Source organism: Mytilus californianus, unplaced genomic scaffold (genome assembly GCF_021869535.1).
Source record: "Mytilus californianus isolate M0D057914Y unplaced genomic scaffold, xbMytCali1.0.p SCAF_11, whole genome shotgun sequence".
Classification (NCBI taxonomy): Eukaryota; Metazoa; Mollusca; class Bivalvia; order Mytilida; family Mytilidae; genus Mytilus; species Mytilus californianus.
In genome coordinates this window covers 18,573,431-18,599,509 of record NW_026262593.1, presented here as the reverse complement: position 1 = coordinate 18,599,509, position 26,079 = coordinate 18,573,431, and the positions used below count along the sequence as shown (strand labels likewise).

Genomic DNA, 26,079 nt, shown 5'->3' with positions numbered 1-26,079 from the left:
AGCAACACGAACACCACCGAAACCTGGAAGTGAACTCAGGTGCTCCGGAAGTATTACCAGTTCCTGCTCCACATGTGTCAACCGTCGTGTTACGTAAGTACACATCCGATTCAATCGCTTTCTTCATTTTCTTCTTATAATTTTTTTTTGCTAGAAATTCAGACGAGGCGATTGCCTCGTCTGCCTCATCAGAAGTTACGGCTCTGGATTGTTGATACAAAAATTGGAACATATCTGTGGTCATCTGTGGCATAAATATTCCATAACGGCCAACCAACTCGTGATGGCGTCCTCAAAACTTTCGAAGGGACAACTTCAACTTTACCACTTGGAACCCTTTGACTCCTTGTAAGCAGCAATCCTCTATCGAGAAAATCATGATAATTTTTATGGCTCACGGCTATTATGGCTTGACATATTGAATAAACACTTTCCTATAGCTGAAGACAGTTTGTAAATCTCTAAATATCTCTTGCTTTGTGAAGTCGGTTTTCCGTCTCAATATAGAAATGTAGATATATAGAAAACAAGACAGGAAAAAAAAGAAAAGAAAAGAACACAGGAAACAGCTCACTTCTAATTGTTTATTTACATAATTTTATTATGCAATAGCCATCAACTTTGAAAACAGCTTGCACTTCTTATAAACAGAAGCAAAAGAAAAATAGAGAGTAAAAAATTGTAATAACTGACAACACATTGCAGCCACATCAATACCAATATTGCTGATCGTAAAGGGCATTAGTGTTAAATGTTTAATGTGAAACAACTACTATAACTGTCATTAACACTGAATCAACCGTACGGAGAGGGTTATTATTGGCAATTTAATGGAACAGTTCATAAAACCAGCAAGTTGTACTATTATTTTTACTACAGCCTGTAATATCTTAAAAAGCTCATGTATCAACGAAACGCATATGCTCTTAGGTAAAAGATATTGGAATCTGTTTTATAATCTTAAAATGTTGACCATGTACAATATAGATTAATCTTGTTTAGGTGTGATCAAACATAATCATGGTTATGCTTTTAGGATTGTCCATAAATATCTGAGCTATTTTTTTTAATGTTGCCCAAACATGAAGCTGGCTATTCTGTTTAGGGTTGGCAATCTTTTAAAGGGGTACACCATACACAACCTACACTTTATAGGACTGCCCATACACAATTCGGATTATTTATTTAGGGTAAGCCGTTCACCACCTATACTGTTTATGGTTGACCTTACACGATTTAAGTTATTATATCTAGGGTTGAAGATCCACAATTTGGATTATCTTTTTGGGGTAAGCAATACACAGCCTATACAGTTTAGGGTTGACTTTACAAGATATAGGAAATTATATTTAAGGGTGAACATACAGAATCGGGTTATTCTGTTTAGGGTGGCTGATACATAATCTGGGTTTTTCTGTTTAGGGTTGACTATGCAAAGTCTGGGTTTTCTGTTTAGGGTCGACAATGCAAATTCCAAAGTCTGGGTTTTTTTGTTTAGGATTGACTATGCAAAATCTGGGTTTTTCTATTAAGGGTTGACTATGCACACTATGGGTTATTCTGTTTAAGGTTGACCATACAAAGTCTGGGTTTAATGTTTAGGGTCGACCATGCAGACTCCGGGTTAGTCTTTTAATGGTTGACCAAACACAGTCTGGGTTTTCTGTTTAGGGTTGACAATACACAATCTTGGTTATTATGTTTAGGATGTACTAGCTTTAGGTGTGTTCAGCTATAAAAAGGAAAATAATGTCAACATTTCAAGTGAAACACAGGTGAACCATTTGGTTGACTGGTAAAAACGATAATTTACATATTTTTTTAACCTATGATATGAAATCAAACAGACCTAGAAAAATCCAATTGCACGTGCCCGCTATCTATTTATATTTATATTTATGTTTACATCGGGTTATAAGGTCCGAGGACAAAGTTATCGTCCTTTGATTTTCGTTGTCTTCAAATATAGTTCCCAATGTGGACAGTGTTTAACTTGTCTTTTTTCATGTACTTTCCAAATTTATTTCTTGATATTTTTTGCATGAAATATTAAGTAGGGGGATGCAATTACTACATGTTAAAATAATTTTGGCGATGCGTTTTTATGTAAAGTAGTGATTTTGTCCAGTTAAAAAAGGTCACAAATTAGTATGTTTGAAGCTCACTGTAAAAATCTTATTGAGATAGAGTATGTGCTATTTTTTTTTAATTTGATTTTATTGTCAAAAAGAAATGCACTACGAAATAACTGTGTTCTCGGACATATGACCGTCGACCGTCTTCGGAGGTTATCTCGATGGTTAATTAGATGGCGTCTAGACTAAAATACACAAAAATGCTGATACATATTATCGTTTCCATGCCTTGTTTTATTGTTTATTTTATACTTTTTGTAATTTGGATATACGTTTTGTTATAAGTCAAATATGAAAATTTAAAGTCAAATCGGTGAACATGAATTTGACAGTTAATTCCCTTTTAGGGGTTGACCATACAAATCTCTATTATTCTGTTTAGAGTTGAACATACACTATCTGGTTTTTTCTGTATACTGTTGACCATACAATCTAAACGAACACTAAGAGGACGAGAATGTATTAGCATATTTCATAGGCTTAAATGTATTAAAAATCCTTGTTGAAAAACAAAGCTTGAAATTACTGTGAAAATGAAGAGTTTTCACGTGAGAAATTCTAAGCCTTGGTCAATGGCAATATACCCCATGCAATAACGTTTTTGGTGTCTTCCTGAAGTCTATTGTCAATTCATTACAACATAATAGAGGTGTCTGTAAGTAAAACTTATCATTTTGCTGTTGCTAATGATTAATGAGTTTCAAGGGACTATTTTTTTAAGACGGAACTCTCGTTTTTCTGCATGCAGCAATCTATTCAAAAACCCATTTTTCAAAACGTTATTAATTTACAGTGATTGATACTTATTACTACCTAGTCGAGTTCTCCTTTAGGAATGTCAGTATTGAATCGAGCAAATGATTTCTGTAGAAAAGATGTTTAAAAGAATGCAGTTATATTGTCAGGTTAAACGTTAAACGATCTTTAACTAAAATTAATTGAAAGTAGATACAATCGTAGGCGGCCCTAAAGATGTAAAATTATTTATTGAATCTCACTTCGGATACATTTTACCTCTAGAAAAGGACGACGTGCTTTCTTATTGTCATCATATGATCGGTATTGTAGAATATTGATGAAATTCAGAATATCATGAATAGAAAATCGCACATCTTTTTTAAAAACTTTGACTTATGCTGACATAATATCACAAATGACAAAATTCGATCCTTTTAAAAAGTTTTGTCATAACAAGAAGTTACCCTGACCATGAATGAAATATTTGTCACTGGACGTTAAGCAAACAATAATCGCTGTATAATATTGATCTTACACTTATATAAAGTGTTGATTATTCAATTGCATAAAGTAATTATTACAACAGTACAGTCAGGACCCTGTGATTTAGTAGTTGTCGTTCTTTGCTGTATATCATTTTTTTTTTCGTTCATTACTTTGTACATAAATCAGACCGTTATATTTATCGTTTGAATTGTTTTACATTTGTCATTTCGGGGCCTTGTATAGGTAACTATGCGGTATGGGTTTTGATTATTGTTGAAGGCCGTTAGATGATCTATAGTTGTTAAATTCTATGTCATTTGGTCTCTGGTGGAGAGTTGTCTCTTTGGCATTATACCAAATATTCTTTTTTATAAAGAGCTACGATAAAAAAAAGTGTGAACGAGCACGATGTTGGAGTTTTCGTTCGCATAGTAGTTATAACATGCAATACCTATATTTACTTATTCATTTTATGTTTAACAGCGGCTTTGGCATCCTTAAAGCTTTGATCTTAAGATAGAATATGATAAAACATTTGTTTTATATCCGCTGATTTAACTCTTCCATTTGGTGTTCAATATTCACGTGACATTTGCTTTGATACGATAACAAATATCAAGTTTATAAAATGTCTGTTTTCTCAGAACTCGTGTAACTTGTTACAAGTCCTTTTAATTCTCAAGATTTTTATGATCACGAAAAATTTAATCTGTTTTTGATCTTAAGCGCATTCATTTATAACCTTTATACCCTTTGATTTTCAGATATTTTGAAATGTGTTTAAGATACATTTGACGAAGAATGATCAAAATAGATAGTCTTTCTTAAAGAAATTGAAGTTTAGTAATCGTTTAAACATTTTGTTTGACTTCGAACATCAGATTTCAAACATTGCATACATTTAAAAAGTTAATATTTGAAATGTAAAATGCCTGAAGATTTGTCTAATTTTGTATTATTTGTCTTTAGAAGTGCTAAGGTGGTTATCTGAAACTTAAATACAACGTTTTCTCTCAAATATTGAATACATGAAAGAAATATAGTAATGCACTAGCAATGTTAGTATTTGGCCAAAAATATGAAACTCTGAACAATATTTACAATATAAACAGAAGGAGATGTGGTATGATTGTCAATGAGACAACTTTTCACCAAGAGTTCAAATGAAGTGAAATGTAAGCAATAATAGGCCCCCCGTACGACCTTCAACAATGAGAAAAATCCTTACCGTATAGTCGGCTATATAAGGCCCCGACATGAAAAAAATGAAACAATTCAAACGAGAAAACTAACGGCATAATTTATAAGAAAACAATTTACGAAAATCAAATATGACAGACATGAACCAACGACAACGACTGAACAACTAAGACTTTGAACAGGCAGGCACATAAAAGAATATGGCGGGGTTAAACATGTTTGTGAGCACTCAACCCTCCCCTAACATGAGACAGTGGTACGGTGTTACAGTGCAACAAAAGAATAAACTGTAACGATCAGTTGCAGTTGGCTTACAAGTATATTTGTACATACAAAGTGGACCAATAAAATCAACATTCCGTACTGTTAATTTTTTTTTCCAATTCAATAGAAATATTCAACTACATATTATATTGATACATGTACATCATTCACATAGCTAATCTTCTAGTGTTTTGTTTTGCTTTTATTTGTTTGTGTCTTTTTCCAACACAGAGGATATGAATGTGTCTTTCTCCAATTATGATTTCTATTTTCTGCAACAAATTGTTTTCTATTTGTTTTGTAATTCTATTACTTTTTTACACAGTCAATTACTGTCCATTGCTTAGAAAAAATAGATTGTTTAATTGACTTAAAAGTCAGTGGAGACTTCATTATAGGAATAATAAAAAAGGATACATGAACCTCATAATTACTCTTTTCTGTTCACAATCGGCTTGAAGAAGTATTAATCATAGCTTCTTAGAAAATTTCTTGATACATTTATATTACTCGTCCTATTTTGTAAATTCAATATTTCAAAAATAAATCTAAAGAAAATAGATAAAATAGCTTTCTATTATAAATAGCTCTCATACATTTTTTAGATACCAAATAATTTGAAGATGCAAGAACATAACCGAATAAAGAGCGATTCTTATAACACAAAGTAGGAACCTAAGTCAGTGGCCGAGTGGTTGAAGTAATTCTCCTACAGTGATCTCTTGTCATGACTGGTTGTGAGTTCCAGCTCGTGGCTAAGGTGCGTTCGACTCCGATTTTAATTGCCTAGGATTTGCTAGTCTTTCCTGCCGAAAGTCTGTGGCTCTCTACATAAAGTCCGGCTTCCTCCGCCGCTTAAAATGATCTATAATATGGTAATATTAACGTGCTTAACAACTTTCATGTTAATCGATGTAAAATAGAAAGAAGATACATTTGTACCAAAGAGCAATACAAACTAACAGTAAAACAGACAAATATATGTAACTATATGGCCCAAATAGATAGTAAGTAGAGACAGACAATAGTCAAGAAGAAAACGTAGCAAATAATAGGAAACATTCGACTAGTACTGAAGATTAAGCAACACGAACCTTATCAGAGCGGACGTGAACCGAAAAGTCAACATGCAGTTTCTGAATCACTAGTGCACATGTCGTGTTGCCTGTGTTTGAAACCGGTTAGTTATCTTTCTGTGCTTTCAGAACGATGGTCCTATCCACATATTGTTTTTGAATCTATTGTTTGCACATGTACATTATTCTGAGGTTATTATAAATGAAGAGATATGTCAACAACAATAGTATAAACATATAAACAGTGAAGATAAAGTTTATAATTTTTAAGTTAAATAATAATATCACTTATTTTGAGAAAATATAAAATCCTGAAATATTGGATTCATATTATAACTAATAAACCTCATATTTTATATGAAATTCATAAACTTTTGTATGAAAATGCAAATAATTGTGTAAAATTTATTGGCCGTCTAACGTCAAAAATTTGTTATGTAATCTTGGATTTAACACTGTATGGATTTCACAAGATCCTGGTACATTATCATTTGATTGTGTTAAAACACGTACTAAAGATCATTTTTTACAAAGTTATATAACAGCATTAGTAGAATGTAAAAATCTAAGTATCTATAGACGATATCAACACTGTGTCTAAACTACCCCGGCAAAAAATGTTTGGACTCGATGGTATCTAATATCCGGCACGGTGACGGAACATCAATAGACAGAGAAAAGGTAGTTTTCTGTTTATTTATTTGTTATTGTTATGATATCGAAGAATATTTATACATATATAACTGTTTTCTATTGTGAGATGAAATATTTTCTACAACCGTTCTAGATTAACAGAGAAATAAGTAAAAATGCACGCCAAAATGACGAATTGAGTGAACCTTGCCTCGAATTTGTTTAATTTCTCCTTAAATTGTACACATGGTACAGAAAGAAAGGTACGGAAAGAAAGATATTGACGTGGAGATTGGAAAACTAGTCACTTTGAGCACCTCAATACTTGTATTTCTGCGTATGGAACGAAAGAAATGGGTCATGTCAAAATGGAAGCACCCGGTTTTGTCAATGTATACAACCCGGTTTTGTCCTAGATTTCACAAGGCAGAACCCGGTTTTGTCAAAGAAAAAAATGCATAATCGTATAACATAATTGAACTTCAGCAATTAAAAGGAGTTTGGTGGCTGGTTGGAAAACGATTTCTTACAGAGGACAACCTGTTATTTATTTGAATCTGTAAACACTTGAATTCCTACTGTATTGGAACAAAAATAATTATAATTTTGCTTTGCATTAAAAAAAAAAACTAACTGCGAAATAGATAGAAATGAAGGTTAAACCGCAAATTGAGTTTTAAGCTCTCTAATTTTTTTTTTATATGAATAATGTACGTTTTAGTGTTTAAACTTAAAATTAGAGTTTATGGTCTTAAAAATTGAAGGACGCACATTTAATATGTGATTTTCTTGCACAACAGGATGGTTATCTTTATAAGTAATCCAATCTACCTAGGGGTGTAATATTTCCTATGATTGTTTAAAATAAATCTTCTTAAGGCTAAATGTTCATTATAAGGCATGGTAATCAAACAAATGAATATATGCTTGCAGAATCGCCATAGAAAATGAATGTTTATGGTGAGAAAAGGATTACAATAATCATGCATTAAAAATCAAATCTATCTATCCCTAATTGGAACTTTAATACTAAGTATAAATTAGTATCATAATAGTCTCAGGCCATCGAGAAAATGCAATAATGATTAGTTTATTAATAGTTGTATAAATAAACGGTTCTGTTATCTCTCCATTGTGTTATGATTATCGTACATTGACGTTGGTCAATATATCTTGACAACATATAGGGACGGATTCAGGTTTTTTCAAAGTGGGCGTAATTCAAACAGCTTACATACCGCAGAGCGTAGCGAAGCGAACAATATTTTGGACGAATTATGCTAAATAAAATGGTAAAAAAAGATTTATTTTTTTTGGGCTATCAAAGGTGGGGTGGGGGCGTGTGACCTATACGCCGCCTGGATTAGCCACTGATGTTATATAACTAAATCGTATACCAACTTAAAATTTTATAAGAAATAAGAAAGCAGGGACACCCGCGAAATTGAATGTATGTGAGTAGGATTATCATGTTTTATTCTAAAAATTCACATTGATATTTTGGTTTGTCGGAATGCGATAGCAAGGGATACAAATTCGTGGCGGCTTGAACTATTTGTATGAAGTTTCATATGTCAGAAGTTAGAAGGCCTGACTGCAACATACCTCGCACATAGATCTTTTATGTAACGATGTTTCTATCTGTCATATGTCCATTGCCCTTGACCTCATTTTCATGGTTCAGCGATTTCCTAACAAAATGAATAGCTGATAATGGTTGATATCTATGATCAAGGTTAACATTTTGTGTTCAAGTCTGTATCTCTAATACCATAAGTAGTAGGTCAACTACATTTGCTCGTATGGCGCACATGACTATTTAAGTGACCTTGAACTTATTTTCTTGATTAATTGGTAAATGTTAAGTTTCTTTTTGGTTGGCTTTAATGATTATAATGTGTTCATGTCCGTCTGGCAGGTTTCATCAGACCTTGACTTTTTTTTATGGTTCCATGAACAATGTTAATTTTATGAGATACTTTTATTAAATTATTTATCTTACAGACCTTCAAAATAATTTCGATAACGATCATTCCAACAGTCGAGACATGTCAGTGCCTACAGTCACTCCTGTATAAATAATACGTAGTATTTATTTTAATTAAAAAAAAAACGCAATTGAAGTTGTTTTGCCATGTCTAATTAGTTTATCTCGTTCGTGTAAGCCTTAATTATGAAATGTTAGACTTTTTTTTTTAATTCAAGAACGGTGCAATCCTGTTTGGAATTCTTGGTTGGTTTTAGCTCACCTGACCCCAAGGGAAAAGTGAGCTTTTTACATCACTTGGCCCCCGTCGTCCTTGGTCTTCCGTTAATTTTTTTACATAATCTTCTCCTCTGAAATTACTGGGCTACAATACATTTAACAAACCTTATCCACAATCTTATGTCGGTTTTAAAAGGTCTAACGAACTTATGTTTAACTGTTTTTCATCATCATTGGGGTATCTAGTTTTAAAAGTTTTTGATGACCCCCGCTTGTCAACAAAGATGGCAGACATGGCTTAAAATAGAACATAGGGGGATGCAAGTTTTGTCTATTATTTGAAAACAGCTATAGATAGACAAAATTTAACAGGGCTGATATGTTCATAATGTTGAGCTCTACCTTTTGTCCATACACATCAAAGCTCTCACACGAATTCTTATAGAATTTAATGTCCTTGAATGACAAATTTCTCCTTTTTTTCCATTTCTGTCTATTAGCTTGAAATATATAAAAGTTATATAGCAAAAATGATCAGCAAGACAATATATAAGAATAAGTACACTTGGTCGATATCCTTGTAAGAATTATTGACCTTTAAGTACGATTTTTACCATTTTTTTTGCGTTTTTGCCAATTATCTTACAAAAATCTTCTCCTCTTTGACAATTCAATTAAACTTGGCCACACGCTTTATTGAGGTATCTGGTTTGAAAACCCACATGATCAGACATTTGTTAATTTATTTTTTTGTTTCAGGGTACCAGTGTTAACGTTGTTTTTCATAAAATAAACAAAACCGGGTTCTATACATAGACAAAACCGGGTCATTGTGTAGTAAACAACATTGACAAAACCGGGTGCTTCCATTTTGACATGACCTATTTCTTTCGTTCCATACACAGAAAAACAAGGATTGAGGTGCTCAAAGTGACTAGTTTTGCAATCTCCATGTCAATATCTTTCTTTCCGTACCTTTCTTTCCGTACCATGTGAACAATTTAAGGAGAAATTAAACAAATTCGAGGCAAGGTTCACTCAATTCGTCATTTTGACGTGCATTTTTACTTATTTCTCTGTTAATCTAGAACGGTTGTAGAAAATATTTCATCTCACAATAGAAAACAGTTATATATGTATATATATTCTTCGATATCATAAAAATAACAAATAAATAAACAGAAAACTACCTTTTCTCTGTCTATTTATGTTCCGTCACCGTGCCGGATATTAGATACCATCGAGTCCAAACATTTTTTGCCGGGGTAGTTTAGACACAGTGATCAACTAGCGTATGGCATAGAAAAATATTTAGATGTTCATTGTAATATTTCTATATTAACTAAATTACGTAGCGGCACACTTAAATTAAATGTTGAAGTTGGTCGTTATCAAAATACACAAAGAGAAAATATAATTTTTATATGTTGTAATATAATTGTTTTAGAGGACGAATATCATTTTGTTTTATACTGTCCAGCATATAGATATGTGCGAATATCATTTTTACCTAATTATTACTATTCATGGGCAAATCGGTACAAGTAAGATAATCAATTACACGCTCATTGTATATATCTGACAGTAAAACTATGCAATTATTTAAAAGCAGCTTGGAAAATAAGATCACATATATTGTCATGATATCATTTTATACTCTGTTACTACTGTTCTCTGCTGTCTTTTGTTTGTTTGTCATGTGTATTGTATTTATTTTTGTTTGCCATATCATGTATATGCATCATGTAAATAAAGTATTCGTTCATATTCATTTAATGTCGTATATTTTATTGGGTCAGGAATCAATAAAATTATAATCATTTTTTTTTCGGATGTAGAAAAATGGATTCCATTTATTTTTTAGCGATGATCGTTTGATCAAGGTGAATCAATAGACATTATTTTTGAACAAAAAGTACATGTTACCATATTTTTTTTTACAAAAAAAAAATAATGAACAAACAAATATATATATTGAAGAAATCTGAAAGATTAAGAAGCAATCCTAAATAAATTTGGTTTGGCAAAACAGTTTTGTTGGTTTAGAGTTTGCAGGAAAACACCAATTTCAAGAAAGGATTTCCTCATTGATAAAAACAGGTCATATATACTATTCGTGTTTCATAGGTGTCAAAAGTTTAATCCATTTATGTCCTTAACGTAACGCCATCCTTACTGGTTTTATTTACTATCTTACACGTATTATGACATTTATAAGAAACAATACATAAATAATAAAACAGTCTTGCAATCAAATTAGGATTGTAGCCTTTGGCAAACCAATTTTTGTGGTGCCGATTTAATTAGTTTTGTTCATAATTACTGCAAGACAAAAACAAAATTGGATTTTCTCATCATCCAGGGTTTTATACATGGCTAGGATAGGCACTGCAGTGACATCGGTCTTCTTATACGTACCAAAGACAACATTATACGAACAGTGTCAAAAGAATTAGGAAAGTTTGAGGATACTTGATGCAGTGCACAGAAATGCATTTTCTATTAAAAGGACAAAATTGAAAGAATGAGCATTTTTTATATAAGATATTCACCATTACTCTACTTACGATAAGGAATTTTACTTTGATTAGAAAAAAAGTGGTTTATTCGAATTTCGCCTGACGGCTCAGGAGACATAAAACACTGACAGGGAGTATGAGCCCATATCACATGAAGAACAGAATAACAGGATTATTTTATATGTGATTATTTTCCCTAGCATGTTCCTAATAATTATTTAAATAATTGTCAGCCATATTAGATACTCTGAAGATCAAAATGATTGCTTCAGAAAAAAAAAAAATTATAAGAGGTATTTCATGTTACTGAATTCACTAATACCAAGGAAATTGTTTGATAACGCACAGAACCGAAAACTTAAGGTGAAGGGGAAAGAAAGTCTAAAATAGGAATTACATTGTAAAGAGTATAATTCCAAAATCGAGACAAAGAAAATCAACGCGCGTAGTTAACACAGGAAAAATAAAAACAAAAACAAAACATAAAATAACTACGGTCAATAACCTAAGCAAAAAACCATGCCATTTAAGCAACGAGTACACCTCTTATTGTGAAAACTGGATGTTAAACAAACCATAATAAGAAAAATTAGATAATTGATAGTAGTGATCTTAAAAAAAAAGACTTATTACTAATTGGCACCAATTGTGCCCCTCTAATAGGAGACTTGTTCCTGTATTGTTATAAATCACGGCTTATGGCAATTTGAAAACTCCGATAAGATCTGTCAAAATTACATCTTACTGTAACCTTGATAATGTTTTGCTCCAAATAATCTAGATTTCTCTAATTTTACTACTAAAATTTACCCAAGGGAACTTACTTTAAATAAATCAAAATATATACAGCAATATTTGTCCTTTCCCAGATTTGGACATTTTCAGTTTCACATTGGAAAATCCACAATAAAAAAATTACGAGAAAAACTACGATGTTTCGTTCTCTATTGTTAATTTACCTTTTTGGACGATAATGCTCATCTGGCCCTTCTTGCGGTGTATATATTTTCCCAACTTGTTCGCTATGCTTGTGTCTGTAGTCACGTTAAGATTTCAACGAAAGTAATCCATTTATAACTAAAACGGGATATCTCATCATAATTGGTATGGTGATATTGTTTATAAAGCCTGTACATTCTGATAAGATCCATTTTAACTCATAGCTTCGTTGAATAAACTAAATCTTGACGGAAATCAATTCAATACCGTAGTAAGATCTTTGAATTATATCTGTTCTAACATTGATTTTGTGTTTGATTATTTGAAACATAACTGAACAATTCTTGCTAATTATAAACATTTATGCAAACTTTATATTGGCCTACATTTTGTCAATATTTTGGCAGTGCACAAGGACAGGCTTTTCGCAGACTGCTTATGACGTCTTTAAAGTTAATCCGTTTGATGTGTACTGATTGCTTCTTTAGTCTTGAGAACATGATTTATTTATTGATAGTTATTGGTTTTGAACTAGCTCACAGTTACTGCAACTACTCTTCGATCCGTATTTTTGTCTTTATGTTATTTGTTTTTGTACTTCGTGTTGATCTGAAGAGTCAAGCCATTTTAAACTGAGTTTTTACAGTTTCTTCTTATGTTGTGCTGTTACATTTATGTCCAAGGTAAGGGGAGGGTTGAGCGTCCACAAATATATTTAACCACCCAACGACACCCCCACATTCAATATGTGCCTGTCCCAAGTCAGGAGCTTCTTTTTACATGGTTGTCGTTGTTTCTGTCTGTAAATTGTTTTTTCGTTTATTGCTATGTTATATGCTATGTTGGTTTTTTTGTTTGAATTGTTTCACATGTTGTCATGTCGGAGCATTTCAACACTGGCTACAAGCTATATATACAAAGTCAGGTATATACATATGTAAGAGTGAAATGTATGTCCAGCCTCAGATCTGTGTTCTTTCTTCAAATCTATGTCCCGTGACGTCATGACTTTGAAATATGTAGCCTTATGTACAACTTCAAGTATGTAAAAACTCAAATGTGTTGCCATTTGTATATTCAAGTCCATGCCGTTTTTATAATTTAGACTTTTATTAATGTGACGTGTCTTTCGACAGGTTCATATATAATGCAGCGGATTATAAAGCGCTCAACCCTCCCCTAACCTAGGAATGTTGTGTAACAACACAACATAAAAACCAAATGTAAAAAATAGTTTGAAAAGATTTAGCTCATCAGATCGGCACAGAGAACAAATAAAAAAAATAAAAAATAAATAAAAACAAAAGACGGACAAGGGTGCTTTTCACAAAAATATCTTACGACTAAAATTGATAGTTATTCAAAATAAAATGTTCATGACTTACGAGTATCTTTACTCGTACGTTTTTTGTGAAATGAGTCGCTGATTTAAGAGTACTCAATCCATTTTTCCGTTTGGTCTTCAAGGTTTTGTTACTTATTTGACGAACCCCCAGATAGCGTTCATGACTAATGTGTGTATACTGAGAGAAAAACTAGATTTATTTTCTGGCTGTTTTTTTTCTATGTTTCTTTGATTTAAAAAAAGAAATGTTTGAGAATAAGGCTAATAACTGAGTGCAAAATAAAAAGTATAATTTTTTTTTTATTGAGAGAAATTGTAAACTCCTATGTACATAGATCAATTTTTCAATGGGTATAACTGATATCGATTAACTTCGAATCAAAAAGTTTTATTGGTGTCTTTGACAACACAATCTTTTCTTTTCACGATCCTAAAACCTACTGCAAACCGATTATCTTTCAATGATTAAAACAAACTGATATATCATAAAAATGTAGTAGGGCGATTCCAATAAAAGCTGACCAGAATTGGAAATTCCGAAATAAAATCACACTTTGTCAATAATCCAAACACAAAGTGTCATGTGGTGACCTCAACAAGATATACACAAAAAATGACACGAGAACAATATTAAATCAACAAGGCTATGTTAAAATGATTATGAAGCATTTAGAAGTCAGAAAAAAGACTGGTAAAATGTAAACATGGTCATGTTTTTCTCTGACTGTCAAAGACCAAACAGCCTATTCAGCTCAACCAGTGATTTTTCCTTAAAATTTTGTGTGAATGTATTTCATGATTTGAGGAACAAAATATGATGAAAAAAATTGGGGGTCACCGACTTAGTTTTGTAACTATAGCAACCTCAGTTTTGTGTCTTCCCGAATATTAACATGATATTTGCTTGTTATTTAAACTCTCAAAAATCCCTTTATATCAAACCTACAAGCATAAATCTTGTTTCACGTTTAACAGTAGATTTGTGTCTATCAAATACAGGTTCAAGAGTTTAAGACTCTTATTGTTTTGATCTTTGAAAATATGGTTTATTTCATTCCCGCCAAAAATAAAACGTAAGAATGAAAACGTTTCCAGTATTAAAAATATCTACCAGTGATTTCTTCATAAAAATTTCAAGAAAGAAAGTGCCATGTGCACTCTATAAAATAAAGCAAAACAAAGTATATGTCACCGACCTTTCAAAAAAGTTATGAGTAATTTTCATATGTTTTTTTAGTTCGTTTTGAAGAAAAGAGTTGTCGTTCTTCAGAACATTGAATCTGACGTCATAGTACATGTTTTCCTTGGTGGCGCACTATTTGAAAGAAATCTCAAATTGGACGTTTGAAACCCACATTTAAATTTTCCAGAATAACAACTATATTCATCTACTTTATTATCTGGTAATACAAGAGATCACATGTATGTATCAGATCTCATGATGTTGTTGCCGCACAAAATTAACCTTCAGACAAATCATCCGTCGGAATGAAAAATTGTTCGAAATAACCTTTTACGCTGCGTTTGAAAGGAAAGTCTGTTTTTGTCCTCTCCCACTCATTAGCAAAATCTTTTAAAATAAAAAGAGAAATGAAAGATTACACTGGCTAACTTACAGACTATTTGACTATATTAGACTAGATGTGTGGGCTTTTTCGTCGCGTCAGTTTCAGAAGTTTGCCCAAGCGCACTCCTTTGCCACTGTTGACAGACGGACAGACATCAGCAAGGACGGACTTCTTTATACCATTATGTGTTCCGATTAAGACGAGCGTATACAAATTATTCCATCTAGCTTATGGATTCATTATTTATGAATATTTAAAATATAAGGACATTAAAATTAAAGGTATACTATATGAATTAAAGTTTTTGATTCTAAAACGTTATACATCCATTTATCATAAAATACGATCACCGTTATTACTATATCTCACGTGTTTTGAATAAACGAGATAGTAAATGTAAAATACAAATAAGTTTTTAATTCAAAAAATAATTTAGAATCTAAGAAATTATTTTCCGTTGAAAACTATACAGTATTTCTCAAAACAGGATGAAATATTATGTATCTAAATTGCTCATTTTGGCAATTAAAACAAAGACCAGGCTGTATGTATAAATTGCCCGCATTGGAAATCGAAATTTGTTTTCAATCTTTCCGGTCATTATAGCTTTTTGAAAGTGAGAAATTTAAGGTTGGATCTTATTCTTGAAGCAATTTTTTTTGTCATACAAGATTAGTTTTAAACACCGTAAATTCTGATTTTAATTCACACTCACTGAGTATTAATTTCTTATATTTTTTGCCTTCAGCTTCAGTGAGATCAGGCGAAATCTTTATTATTTCTCCTTAAGACAATTTAAAATTAAATAAATGACAAAAGACGATGAACCTTTATTATTTTTATTTTTACTATAAGATTTTGTCAATTAAGCAGTATAAATAAAATTTAGCTTCATTGCAAGATCAGATATTATTTTACAAGAATTATCCAGAAATAAGTTAATCTCAACATACATACGTTGCCAGTATATCGAAATTTCTCTAAAGTATTGTTTATCGGCTAAACCTTCTGAAACTCAATTTTGAAAATCACATAAGTTCAAATTATAAGCGTAAGTCATTAAAATTTACCAGTGTAAAGTTACACGGACGTACGAAACTTGCGCCGATTAAAAAACAGTTTCGATCTTTAATTTGCGCGGATTTGATTCTTTCATCAGTGCCTATTTTATTTTGTTATCCCTAGCGCCGATACTATATTTGCTTTACGATTAAATACATGTACATGCAGTAAACCTAGAATGTATATTGATAATATATGGATATAAACAGTGTTCCCTTATGTTTAAAATCAATTTCGTCATATTTTTCGAGAACTTCGGTTTAACACGAGAAAGAAAAGATGGCAAGTACAACACGTATAGAAAAGATGAAATGACGAGAAAGGAATATATATCATTTGAATTGTTTTACATGACGATGGAAGTTTTTAACGACCTTGACTGGCTATACAGCCCTTGCACGGTCCGTTGTTTTACATTTGTTATTTCGAGACCTTTTATAACGGACTATGCGGTATGGACTTTGCTCATTGTTGAAGGCCGTACGGTAACCTATAGTTGTTAATTTCTGTGTCATTTGGTCTCTTGTGGAGAATTGTCTCATTGGCAATCATACCACATCTTCTTTTTTATATATCAGATGTGTAGCATATAAAATTCTCGGCAAGAACAGATAATAATTAATTCATTGTAATACGTTTTTATTGATTTTATTGTGATGCTTTAAAATGCTGTAAATAGAAATTTACTCCGTGATTTGTATTGATGTAAGCAGAATGCACAGATATCTTTTAAATTGACTTATCCTGCTCGAAATTCTACCCCCACCGCCCCTTTGTGAGCAGGGGACAACAGTTATATACATTATATAGTTGACAATTCATAACATATGTATAGCTGGATAACGGAAGAGGTTTATATGATAAATAAAAAAAAAAAAACTTTCACCTATAATTTACCTGTACACAATCGGCGCAAATGAAAGACAAATATAGGCGCAAGTGAAAGAAAAAAGTAAAATGCAGATCGGCGCAAATGAAAAAAGCCGAGTTCAAAATTTATATTTCATTATTTTATCAGTACGGAAGTCACAGATAGTTGATATCTTTTGTGTCCATTCGTGTTTAATTTCCACTAAATATCAGCGCGACGCTTAATTCCACTTTTCTTGGAAGACGTAATTTTAAACGTACACCTGGTGGAATCCGTGAAAAACGCGAAATAGTACGTTATAATTTGACGTTTTTTCATGGCTAGAAACAACGTCATAGAGATTTTATGTCACTACCAAGTTGCGTTAGTTGATGCGCATACACAATAGGCTGTTTGGTCTTTAACCCTTTCGGCGCCAAAACGACATTTTTGTCGTTTACCGCTAGCACGCCAAAACGACATTTTTGTCGCTTTGTAACAGATCCCACAAACCATTAAAAACGTATATAAAAAACATCATTTCACTGCCGAAACCATTATAGGTTTGAAGGAAAATAACTGACATGGTTCTGTTATACAAGAATAACCCTAAAAGTCCCAAATATATATTGAATTTTAGTGGTTGAAAACAAATTTTTTTAGAGGCAAGGCAAGGTGCAAATTTTTACACAAGCTAAACACAAATTATAAACTGTGTATGCCATATTTATCAAATTAATTTAGTGAAATTAGTTCACATAGTTGACTGTAAAAAAAAAACAATTGTTATTTTATTTTTAAATTGTAACGTTTATTCGAATGACGTCATCAAAACTGGTGCTGCGTGTGTGACGTTTATGCGTATAAAATTGGCAGGTACTTGAAATTACTGGTAACGTTTTGCAGTAAAACAATTGAGTTTTTACCGATTTTCACAATGTGAAGTGTTACAGATTGCAAATCGTTCGACAATTGGTATCACAGTTTGATTTCATTTCTGTAAGTATATTCAATAAAAACTGTTTGTTCTAATTTAGTAGGATACCTCGGCATATAAAGTCGGTTGAATTCGGGAATATCTGTTTTTGAATGCACTATTTTACCCAACATATTGCTTGAAAAACTTACTCATTTGCTGTTAGTGTAAACATATGTTGACTTCATTAGTATTAAAAATACCAAAATACTAAAGTTATTAATAATTTCGACAATGTCTTTTGAAATAATTTCTGCGAAAAGCCAAATCAAACCCTGAATTTTTTATTTATCATTCTAATACTTGAACATGGCATACACTTTTTATACTCCGCCTTAATTGTTCATGTGTCCCACTTCGTTGTCAATTCAATGTTTGAAAACATGTTCTATTTTTAGTAAAGATCGTGTTATGAATTACCTGTCCTTTATTTTCTTATTTACTTTTTGTCTTTTGTCATTGTGTTAGGGTTTTTTTTTTATGTGCTTGGTCCTATTTTGACAAGTCAAACTCTTTTCAAATATTTTTTGCTATTTGTTCTAATGTTATACTGGTACACAACACCGACAGATCAAGATTAGAAGAGGGGATCAGCGCCTACAAAAATATAATGAGCTTTTCCAAAGCCAGGAAGAAGACTTTTACCAACTGATTGTCGTTATCACATACCCTTTGTTTGTCATGTTTGTTTTTTCGATCCTTCAATGCTTTAATCTTAATATGTTCTCATTTTAATTGTTTCACATTGAATTAAATAAAGGCCCCAAACAAAAAAGAGAGGCTAAAGATACCAAAGGGATAGTCAAACTCACAAGTCGAAAACAAACTGACAATGCCAAGGCAAAACACGAAAACTGACCAAAAGACAATTAATAGTACACACACAACATAGAACACTAAAGACTGAGCAGCACGAACCCAACCAAAAACTGGGGAAGATCACACATACAAAACTATTGTTGAAGGCAGTACGACGACCCGTAGTTTATAGCCTTGTCCTGATGTCTTTGGTGGCTAAATGTGTCTCATTTGTAACCATACCAAATATCATGACTTTCAGATTATAACGGACTCGACTGGTGCCAAAAGAAAATTCTGAATTGTTTATTTTCACAACCAAAATTGTTTAACGGTAGCTAAAGAAAAACAATATTTAAACACGGACGGTAGTGCATGATTCTATTCAAAAGTTTAGCTACAACTAGTATTAAAATTTCAAATCCAACACACAAAATTGATATTATACGAACTTGTTTTTTATACAGAAGTTATTAACAGCATGTAGATTTTTTTCAGTCCATCTGGTCCATTAAAACTATTGAACTATTGTCATCATTTTGAATCGTTTTTATTTGGTTTGTTTTTGTTTTGTTAGTGGGAAAGATTAAACAAGACTCTAATCTAACTACTTCGTATGACTATATATGAAAAAGATCAAGATATAATTAAATTATAGAGCTAAGGAAAAGAGATACAAGTATAAAAAATATAATATTCTTGTAATTCCGAGACCACAGTGTTGTAAGAAATGTTTCCGTTTGGCTTTAAAAATCCAAATCTCGGGGGAGCGAGGTCCTCATCGTGATCATCTATTCCATTTGTTTACTTTTAAATTTTATGTGAAAAGCTTTCCTTATGGTGGAACCTGAATAATGCATATAACAAATCACTTTTTAGCTCACCTGGCCCAAAGGGCCAAGTGAGCTTTTCTCATCACTTGGCGTCCGTCGTCTTCGTCGTCGTCCTTCGTCGTTAACTTTTACAAAAATCTTCTCCTCTGAAACTACTTAGCCAAATTCGACCAAACTTAGCCACAATCATCATTGGGGTATCTAGTTTAAAAAATTAGTCCGGTGACCCGGCCAACCAACCAATATGGCCGCCATGGCTAAAAATAGAACATAGGGGTAAAATGTAGATTTTGGCTTATATCTCTGACACCAAAGCATTTAGGGCAAATCTGACATGGGATAAAATTGTTTATCAGGTCAAGATCTATCTGCCCTGAAATTTTCAGATGAATCGGACAACCCGTTGTTGGGTTGCTGCCCCATAATTGGTAATTTTAAGGAAATTTTGCCGTTTTTGGTTATTATCTTGAATATTATTATAGATAGAGATAAACTGTAAACAGCAATAATGTTCAGCAAAGTATGATCTACAAATTAAGTCAACTTGACCAAAATGGTCAGTTGACCCCTTAAGGAGTTATTGCCCTTTATAGTCAATTTTTAACCATTTTTCGTAAATTTTTGTAATCTTTTACAAAAATCTTCTCCTCTGAAACTAATAAGACAAATTCAGCCAAACTTGTCCACAATCATCATTAGGGTATCTAGTTTAAAAAATGTGTCCGATGACCCCGCCCGCGAACCAAGATGGCCAACATGGCTAAAAAATAGTACATAGGGTAAAATGCAGTTTTTGGCTCATATCTCTGAAACCAAAGCATTTAGAGCAAATCTGATAACAATAAAATTGTTTATTAGGTCAAGATCTATCTGCCCTGAAATTTTCAGACCAATCAGGCAACACGTTGTTGGGTTGCTGCCCCTGAATTGGTAATTTTAAGAAAATTTTGCAGCTTTTGGTTATTATCTTGAATATTATTATAGATAGAGATAAACTGTAAACAACAATAATGTACAGCAAAGTTAGATCTACAAATAAGGCAACATGACCAAAATTGTCAATTGACCCCTTAAGGAGTTATTGCCCTTTATAGTCAATTTTTTACAATTTTCATAAATTTTGTAAATTTTTGTAAATTTTTACAAAGTATTTCCCACTGTAACTACCGGGCCAAGTTCATTATATATAGAGATAATAGTAAGGAGCAAGAATGTTCAGTAAAGTAAGATCTACAAACACATCACCATCACCAAAACACAATTTTGTCATGAATCCATCTGTGTCCTTTGTTTAATATGCACATAGACCAAGGTGAGCGACACAGGCTCTTTAGAGCCTCTTAGTTTCAGTTTTAAGAACATACAAGAAAGGGTTAATTAATTCATGTAATTTGAAAATGTCCATTTTTTGTAAAAAGAGTTTTATTTCAAATTTTTCAACTGGAAAATAAAGGGTCGTCTAAAATCGTCTTTTCTTCACACAAGTGCAATCTTCTATCCAGCTCTATTGATATACAAGGGATGGAATATGAGTGACTATTTTAATACGGCACCATTTTTCTGTGTAAGTCAACGGCGGTTGTTTCCACTCATGTCAGAATTGATTTATTGTCCCAGTCGTTGTTTTTTCGGTAATATTTGAGTGTTTTTATTTTGTCCAAGCAGTTGTGTTTGTTTATATCCGACTGCTATATTTTATTTTGGGAAATGAATGCTGATAGCAATTTTTAGTAGTCTCTGATATTTTTTCACAGATTATCATACTTTATCCTTTAGTGTTTGAAATATCGTATAATGTCCGACTATCTTTTAAAAATGTAAGTTTACCTCTATAAATCTTTGTTTTATTGTGTGTGTCCTGGAGTTAAAGTCTTATTTACACCGAGTCTGCAACTCTTTTTAAAATTAGAGAAGGGTTTTTAAAGTAACCATTTTGTGGTTATGTTTGTGCATGTATCAAATCAAATTCAAAATCTTAAAGAATCAACCACAGTCAAAAGGAAAGTACGTCGTCCGTAATTATGATTGGGGAAAACTTTTGGTACCAACATTTACCTCTTTTTATTTAATATTCAAACTAACCATGTACTAGTTTTGAAAAATAGATACTACATCATAAAGTTGGAAGCAATGAAAGAAAATAGTTACAGCATTTGGGGCCATATCGATTTTACCGAAATTCCTAAATGAACTCTTGCCAAAATATTGTGTCTCTACGATAAGATAGTTTCTTCTCATCATCTGCCTAAATCACACCACTGAAAAAAGATTTATATAAGATTTTCGATGTCAATGATCGCAACAAGAAATAGAAAATAATTTTATCGACAGGCCTCATTTAATGACAAAACTGATTTAAGTCGGACATGTATCTAACACACCAAAGAATTTCTTAAACCTGTACCTATAATTGTTCTTTACTGAACTTAAGTTCAAAACATTTAAATATTATCTGTAAAAATCGGCTTATTCCATAAAAGGGTCAAGACAGTTTGAACCACAAATAAACATCAAATGTTACATAAAATAATAAAGATATGGCGAAATTAATTGAACTTCGAATGCCTTTGACCTTTGACATGTAAAATATTGACTTGAATACTAAAAAAAAAGAAAAAAAAGATCAGTTTAGGCGCGCTATATGAAAAAAGAAGCAAAACTGGTGGTTAAAGTTAACTACAACTGGTTTAGTCAGACATTTGACAATCCTCAAAACCAAATCGGCAAATCAAAATGAAGGATAAGTCACACAATTGTAATGTTAAAGTAAACTTATTTCAGATTATACATTATCAGAAAAAAGATAAGTTATTATTGTGAATATTCATGAAATATTTGTCGTTGAACGCAGTTGTCATTCGATTTATCAATTGCTCAATCAGTTAAGACTTTGGTGGTTAAATCATTACAATGTTATATACTAGTATCCCGATTTTTGTGGTGATGTGCAAAGTGTTAAGTCGGACTCTACATCGATGGTGCTTTAAAAAATAAACCAGACCGACGCTAACAATGAAGAAACTGAGAACACTGCTCGTCTTTTGAATCCCTCGATGATATCAAATCTTGCATGATCCTTTATATCAAAATACAGTAATTGAGATATATTTTCTTCAATATATCTTTGTTGTTTGTAATATTTATCATGTTATAAAAACCTTCATTTATTTCATTTATTTCCATATTGTCGTTTTTTTTATGGTATTCTAGAAAAAGAAATAGAAATGAAATAAAATAACTTCGATTTCCAACTCGAACATAAAAAATCACTGAATATACGCAAGGTCCGCTACGTGTACTCAAGTTTAAAGGTTAGTCCCGAGAATGTTGGAAATTTCCCCGAATGTACGAGATGTCTAATAGATCTAAATCGATTAACGAGGCCGATAACGTGCATGTGCTTGTAGGTAATGTGTTGACGTAACGTTACGTATCGTTTATAGTAACGTCATCCAAATATGTATGGCAACGTAACAATGTGAAAAAACAGCGTCTCGGCGCTCAAAGGGTTAACCCTTTGACTGCCAATATATTGGAAAACGCTTTACCTTTGACTGCCAAGAATCGGCCCGGCGTCGTACGTTTTCAAACAGCGCCATGGCAACCTTTACAACAATTGATAACGTCACGCTATTGTGCATGGTACCTGCATAGGATTGCTCGTTTTGATGACACCACACAGCTGTCTGCTTTGTTGATTTATCGCTCTCAAATTTATATATTTAGGCTGAAGGTTGATAAAATAATATAAAAAAATTTACTGTACTAAAAGGTGAAATATATGGGTCAAGTGAAATACCTTTCTAATGAGTCATAAAAACAGAGTTGGTGTGTTCGAATAACAAATTTTTACTAAAAGTACTTGACGACAAACTTTTCTGTTGGGTCTTAAAAATGCATAACTTCAAAAAAATTTCAGTTTTTGTGTGTGTTACATGTATCTACGGTAATCATTCTTCAACCTATGAATATTTTTAGTCTGCCCTTCCACGAAATAATCAATTAGAATTTTTTAAAATATTTTTGAACTTTCGAAAATTCCCCCTGACAACCGATCAGACAATAATTTTTTTAAAGTTGAACAAATGCATAAAAGTACATTAAATGATGCTCAAAAGCTAGTAGATACATTTGTCTTTTAAAAATACAACTGGCATATAAGGATCGTATTGATACTATGTGGATAAATTTATCGGTTTTCAAGGGCTAAATTGACAGCGCGTCATCACTACAATGGCTTCCATTTTAACGATTATAAAAATTAGGTGGCGTAATGGGGAGATAATTTTGACGAAGTAGAATCCTGACTGAATGGACATTAAAACAAAAATGTTTTTTCGTGGTGAATTTATAAATATTAAAACATATCTGCCGCCGAAATATAATGTGAATTGTGAAAGAAGGTACATTTTTAATTTGTGTAAATGTTTAAAATCTCTCGTAAATGTGTACCACATACTGAGGCACTTTGGACAATAAAAGACACAAGACAAATGTAATTATATAATACAATATTAACAATGTATTTCTGATTAACATTCGTGCCTCTGAAGGCAAGCTGCATGTAGTCCTCTGGTACAGTGCACACAAGAGGTTCTTGATCTTTTTCTTATATTTCGCTTTCTGTCGGAACAAACGACACAATCTCGTTCTTTTCGACCGTCAAGTTTTTTCACTCTTGCTTGCCGATTCACGTTACCATGTCTGTGTGTCAAATGAGCGGACGCTAAACTTTCTATTACAGATTGGTTGAACTGAAGTCGGGACATAACCGGTAATGAGGTGTTATGACTGTATAGGATATACGCGTTTAACATAATGCGGTGAAATATGTGATATATAATTTTTTTCCATACTTTACTGCATTTCCTGTGATCATTATATGCGCCAATCAATTGGTCGCTAAGGTCGACACCGCCCATAAATGTATTATACGCGCCTATGATCCTAGGTTTACCGTTTAGTGTATCAATAGCATTGTAGTAAGTAGACACCAATGTGACGGGGTTTTTTCTGTTGTGGTCGCGGAAACGACAAAGCATGATTTGTCTTTGTCTAGCGTAAACAGCATTCCCTGCCTGCGGACGTGCATTTTTTATCATCTGTGGCATAGGTCTATTAGTTCTCATTGTGCCTGTGAGATACGTACGCTCTTTCAATAATTTGTTAGCTAAATTAAGTGAAGCAAAAAAGCTATCGGCGAAAACATGAAAGCCTTTCCCAAGAAGATGCGAATTCTTCATTAAATTTATTACTACATTTGTTCCTTGTAATGTTCCAGCAGGAGTGGGATCAAAACGTTTCCCGTGATATACATCCATCTGTAAAACATACCCGGTGACGGACTCGACCAACATCCAGAATTTAACGCCAAACCTTGAACGTTTACTTGGTATATACTGTAACATACTTGTCTTTCCTTTTGTACCAACAAGGGATTCATCTACAGCAAGTTCTCTGCGGGGATTATAATACCGTAAAAATTTCCTGTTAACGAAATCAAGTAACGGTTTAAACCTTTGAGATGGTTTGTAAGTTGGATCATTACGCTTAGGGAGTTTTTTGGTGTCCACCAGGTGCAAAAAATTTAAGATGTTTTGGAATCGGTTTCGACTAAACATACAACGGAACCAGGGTGTAGACTGAGATGGACTGTGCTTATTCCAATATTCTTCAAATGATACTTTCCTAATTAAGCCCATGTTATAAAAAACGGCAAGGAATCCCTTAAACTCAGGTATGGTCAGTTTACCCTCCTTCTGCCACTGCATTTTTCTCGAAAATCGACTGGTTTGGCGAATGGTTTCATTACAAAGATTCTTTGCATATCTACAAAAAAAATCAAAAATAATCATATACATTTATTATATAAAGTCGTAGAATCTTTAATGTAAATATCTATTTTTTTAAGGGAACGACCATATTACTTTGAAAATGTATATTTGTTGGTGGTGGTGATTAAGTGGGGTTATTTTTATTTTCTTCATTTGTTTTTGTATTTGCAGTCGGAAAGCTGACCCCGGTTTGACCCCATTTCTTAAAGCAACAATGGAAGTCATGTGATTACCATGTAAGGGCATTTTTTTACCAAAAAAAGTGAAGCCCGTTTTTTGGAATTTGTAGTTTTTTGCATGAATTAAAACTAATTTGCTTTTAAGTGAACATTCTTGAGTATATAAGAAATATATTGATCCACTCAATTATGGATTAAACTAATTTTTTCTCTCAAAATGTGTCTTCAAAGTCTAGGTGTTGACCAAAAAAATCGGTCACTGGAAATTAAAATCGTAATTTTCTTTCTTAACTTCTCGGGAAGCTATGCTGAATTTAAATTATGTTATGTAACATAACTTTGACTATGATATGTCAAATTTGTGCCACTTAATACGCTGTAATACGCAAATGTGCCACTTCGATGTGTCGATATTTCTGACGAAGCGAGGCCGATAGT

At 32.5% G+C, this 26,079-nt stretch overlaps 1 protein-coding gene across 1 annotated transcript; it reads right to left on the bottom strand.

Annotated features, from left to right (window-relative positions):
• Positions 1 to 1,702: 1,702 nt before the first annotated feature.
• On the bottom strand, positions 1,703 to 25,624 carry LOC127720808 (piggyBac transposable element-derived protein 4-like). Its single transcript, XM_052227558.1, has 2 exons — positions 24,401 to 25,624; positions 1,703 to 1,732 (listed from the first exon to the last, which is right to left on the bottom strand). Exons 1-2 carry the CDS (start codon positions 25,487 to 25,489, stop codon positions 1,703 to 1,705), a joined length of 1,119 nt encoding a protein of 372 aa, XP_052083518.1. The 5' UTR covers positions 25,490 to 25,624.
• Between the last annotated feature and the right edge of the window lie 455 nt (positions 25,625 to 26,079).

Coding starts and splice junctions, on each gene's coding strand:
- LOC127720808 (XM_052227558.1), bottom strand. CDS start 25,489: ATGTATATGATTATTTTTGATTTTTTTTGTAGATATGCAAAGAATCTT. Junction 1,733..24,400: donor GTCATAACACCTCATTACCG/GTTATGTCCCGA, acceptor TCCTTTTTATAG/CTGAACACACCTAAAGCTAG.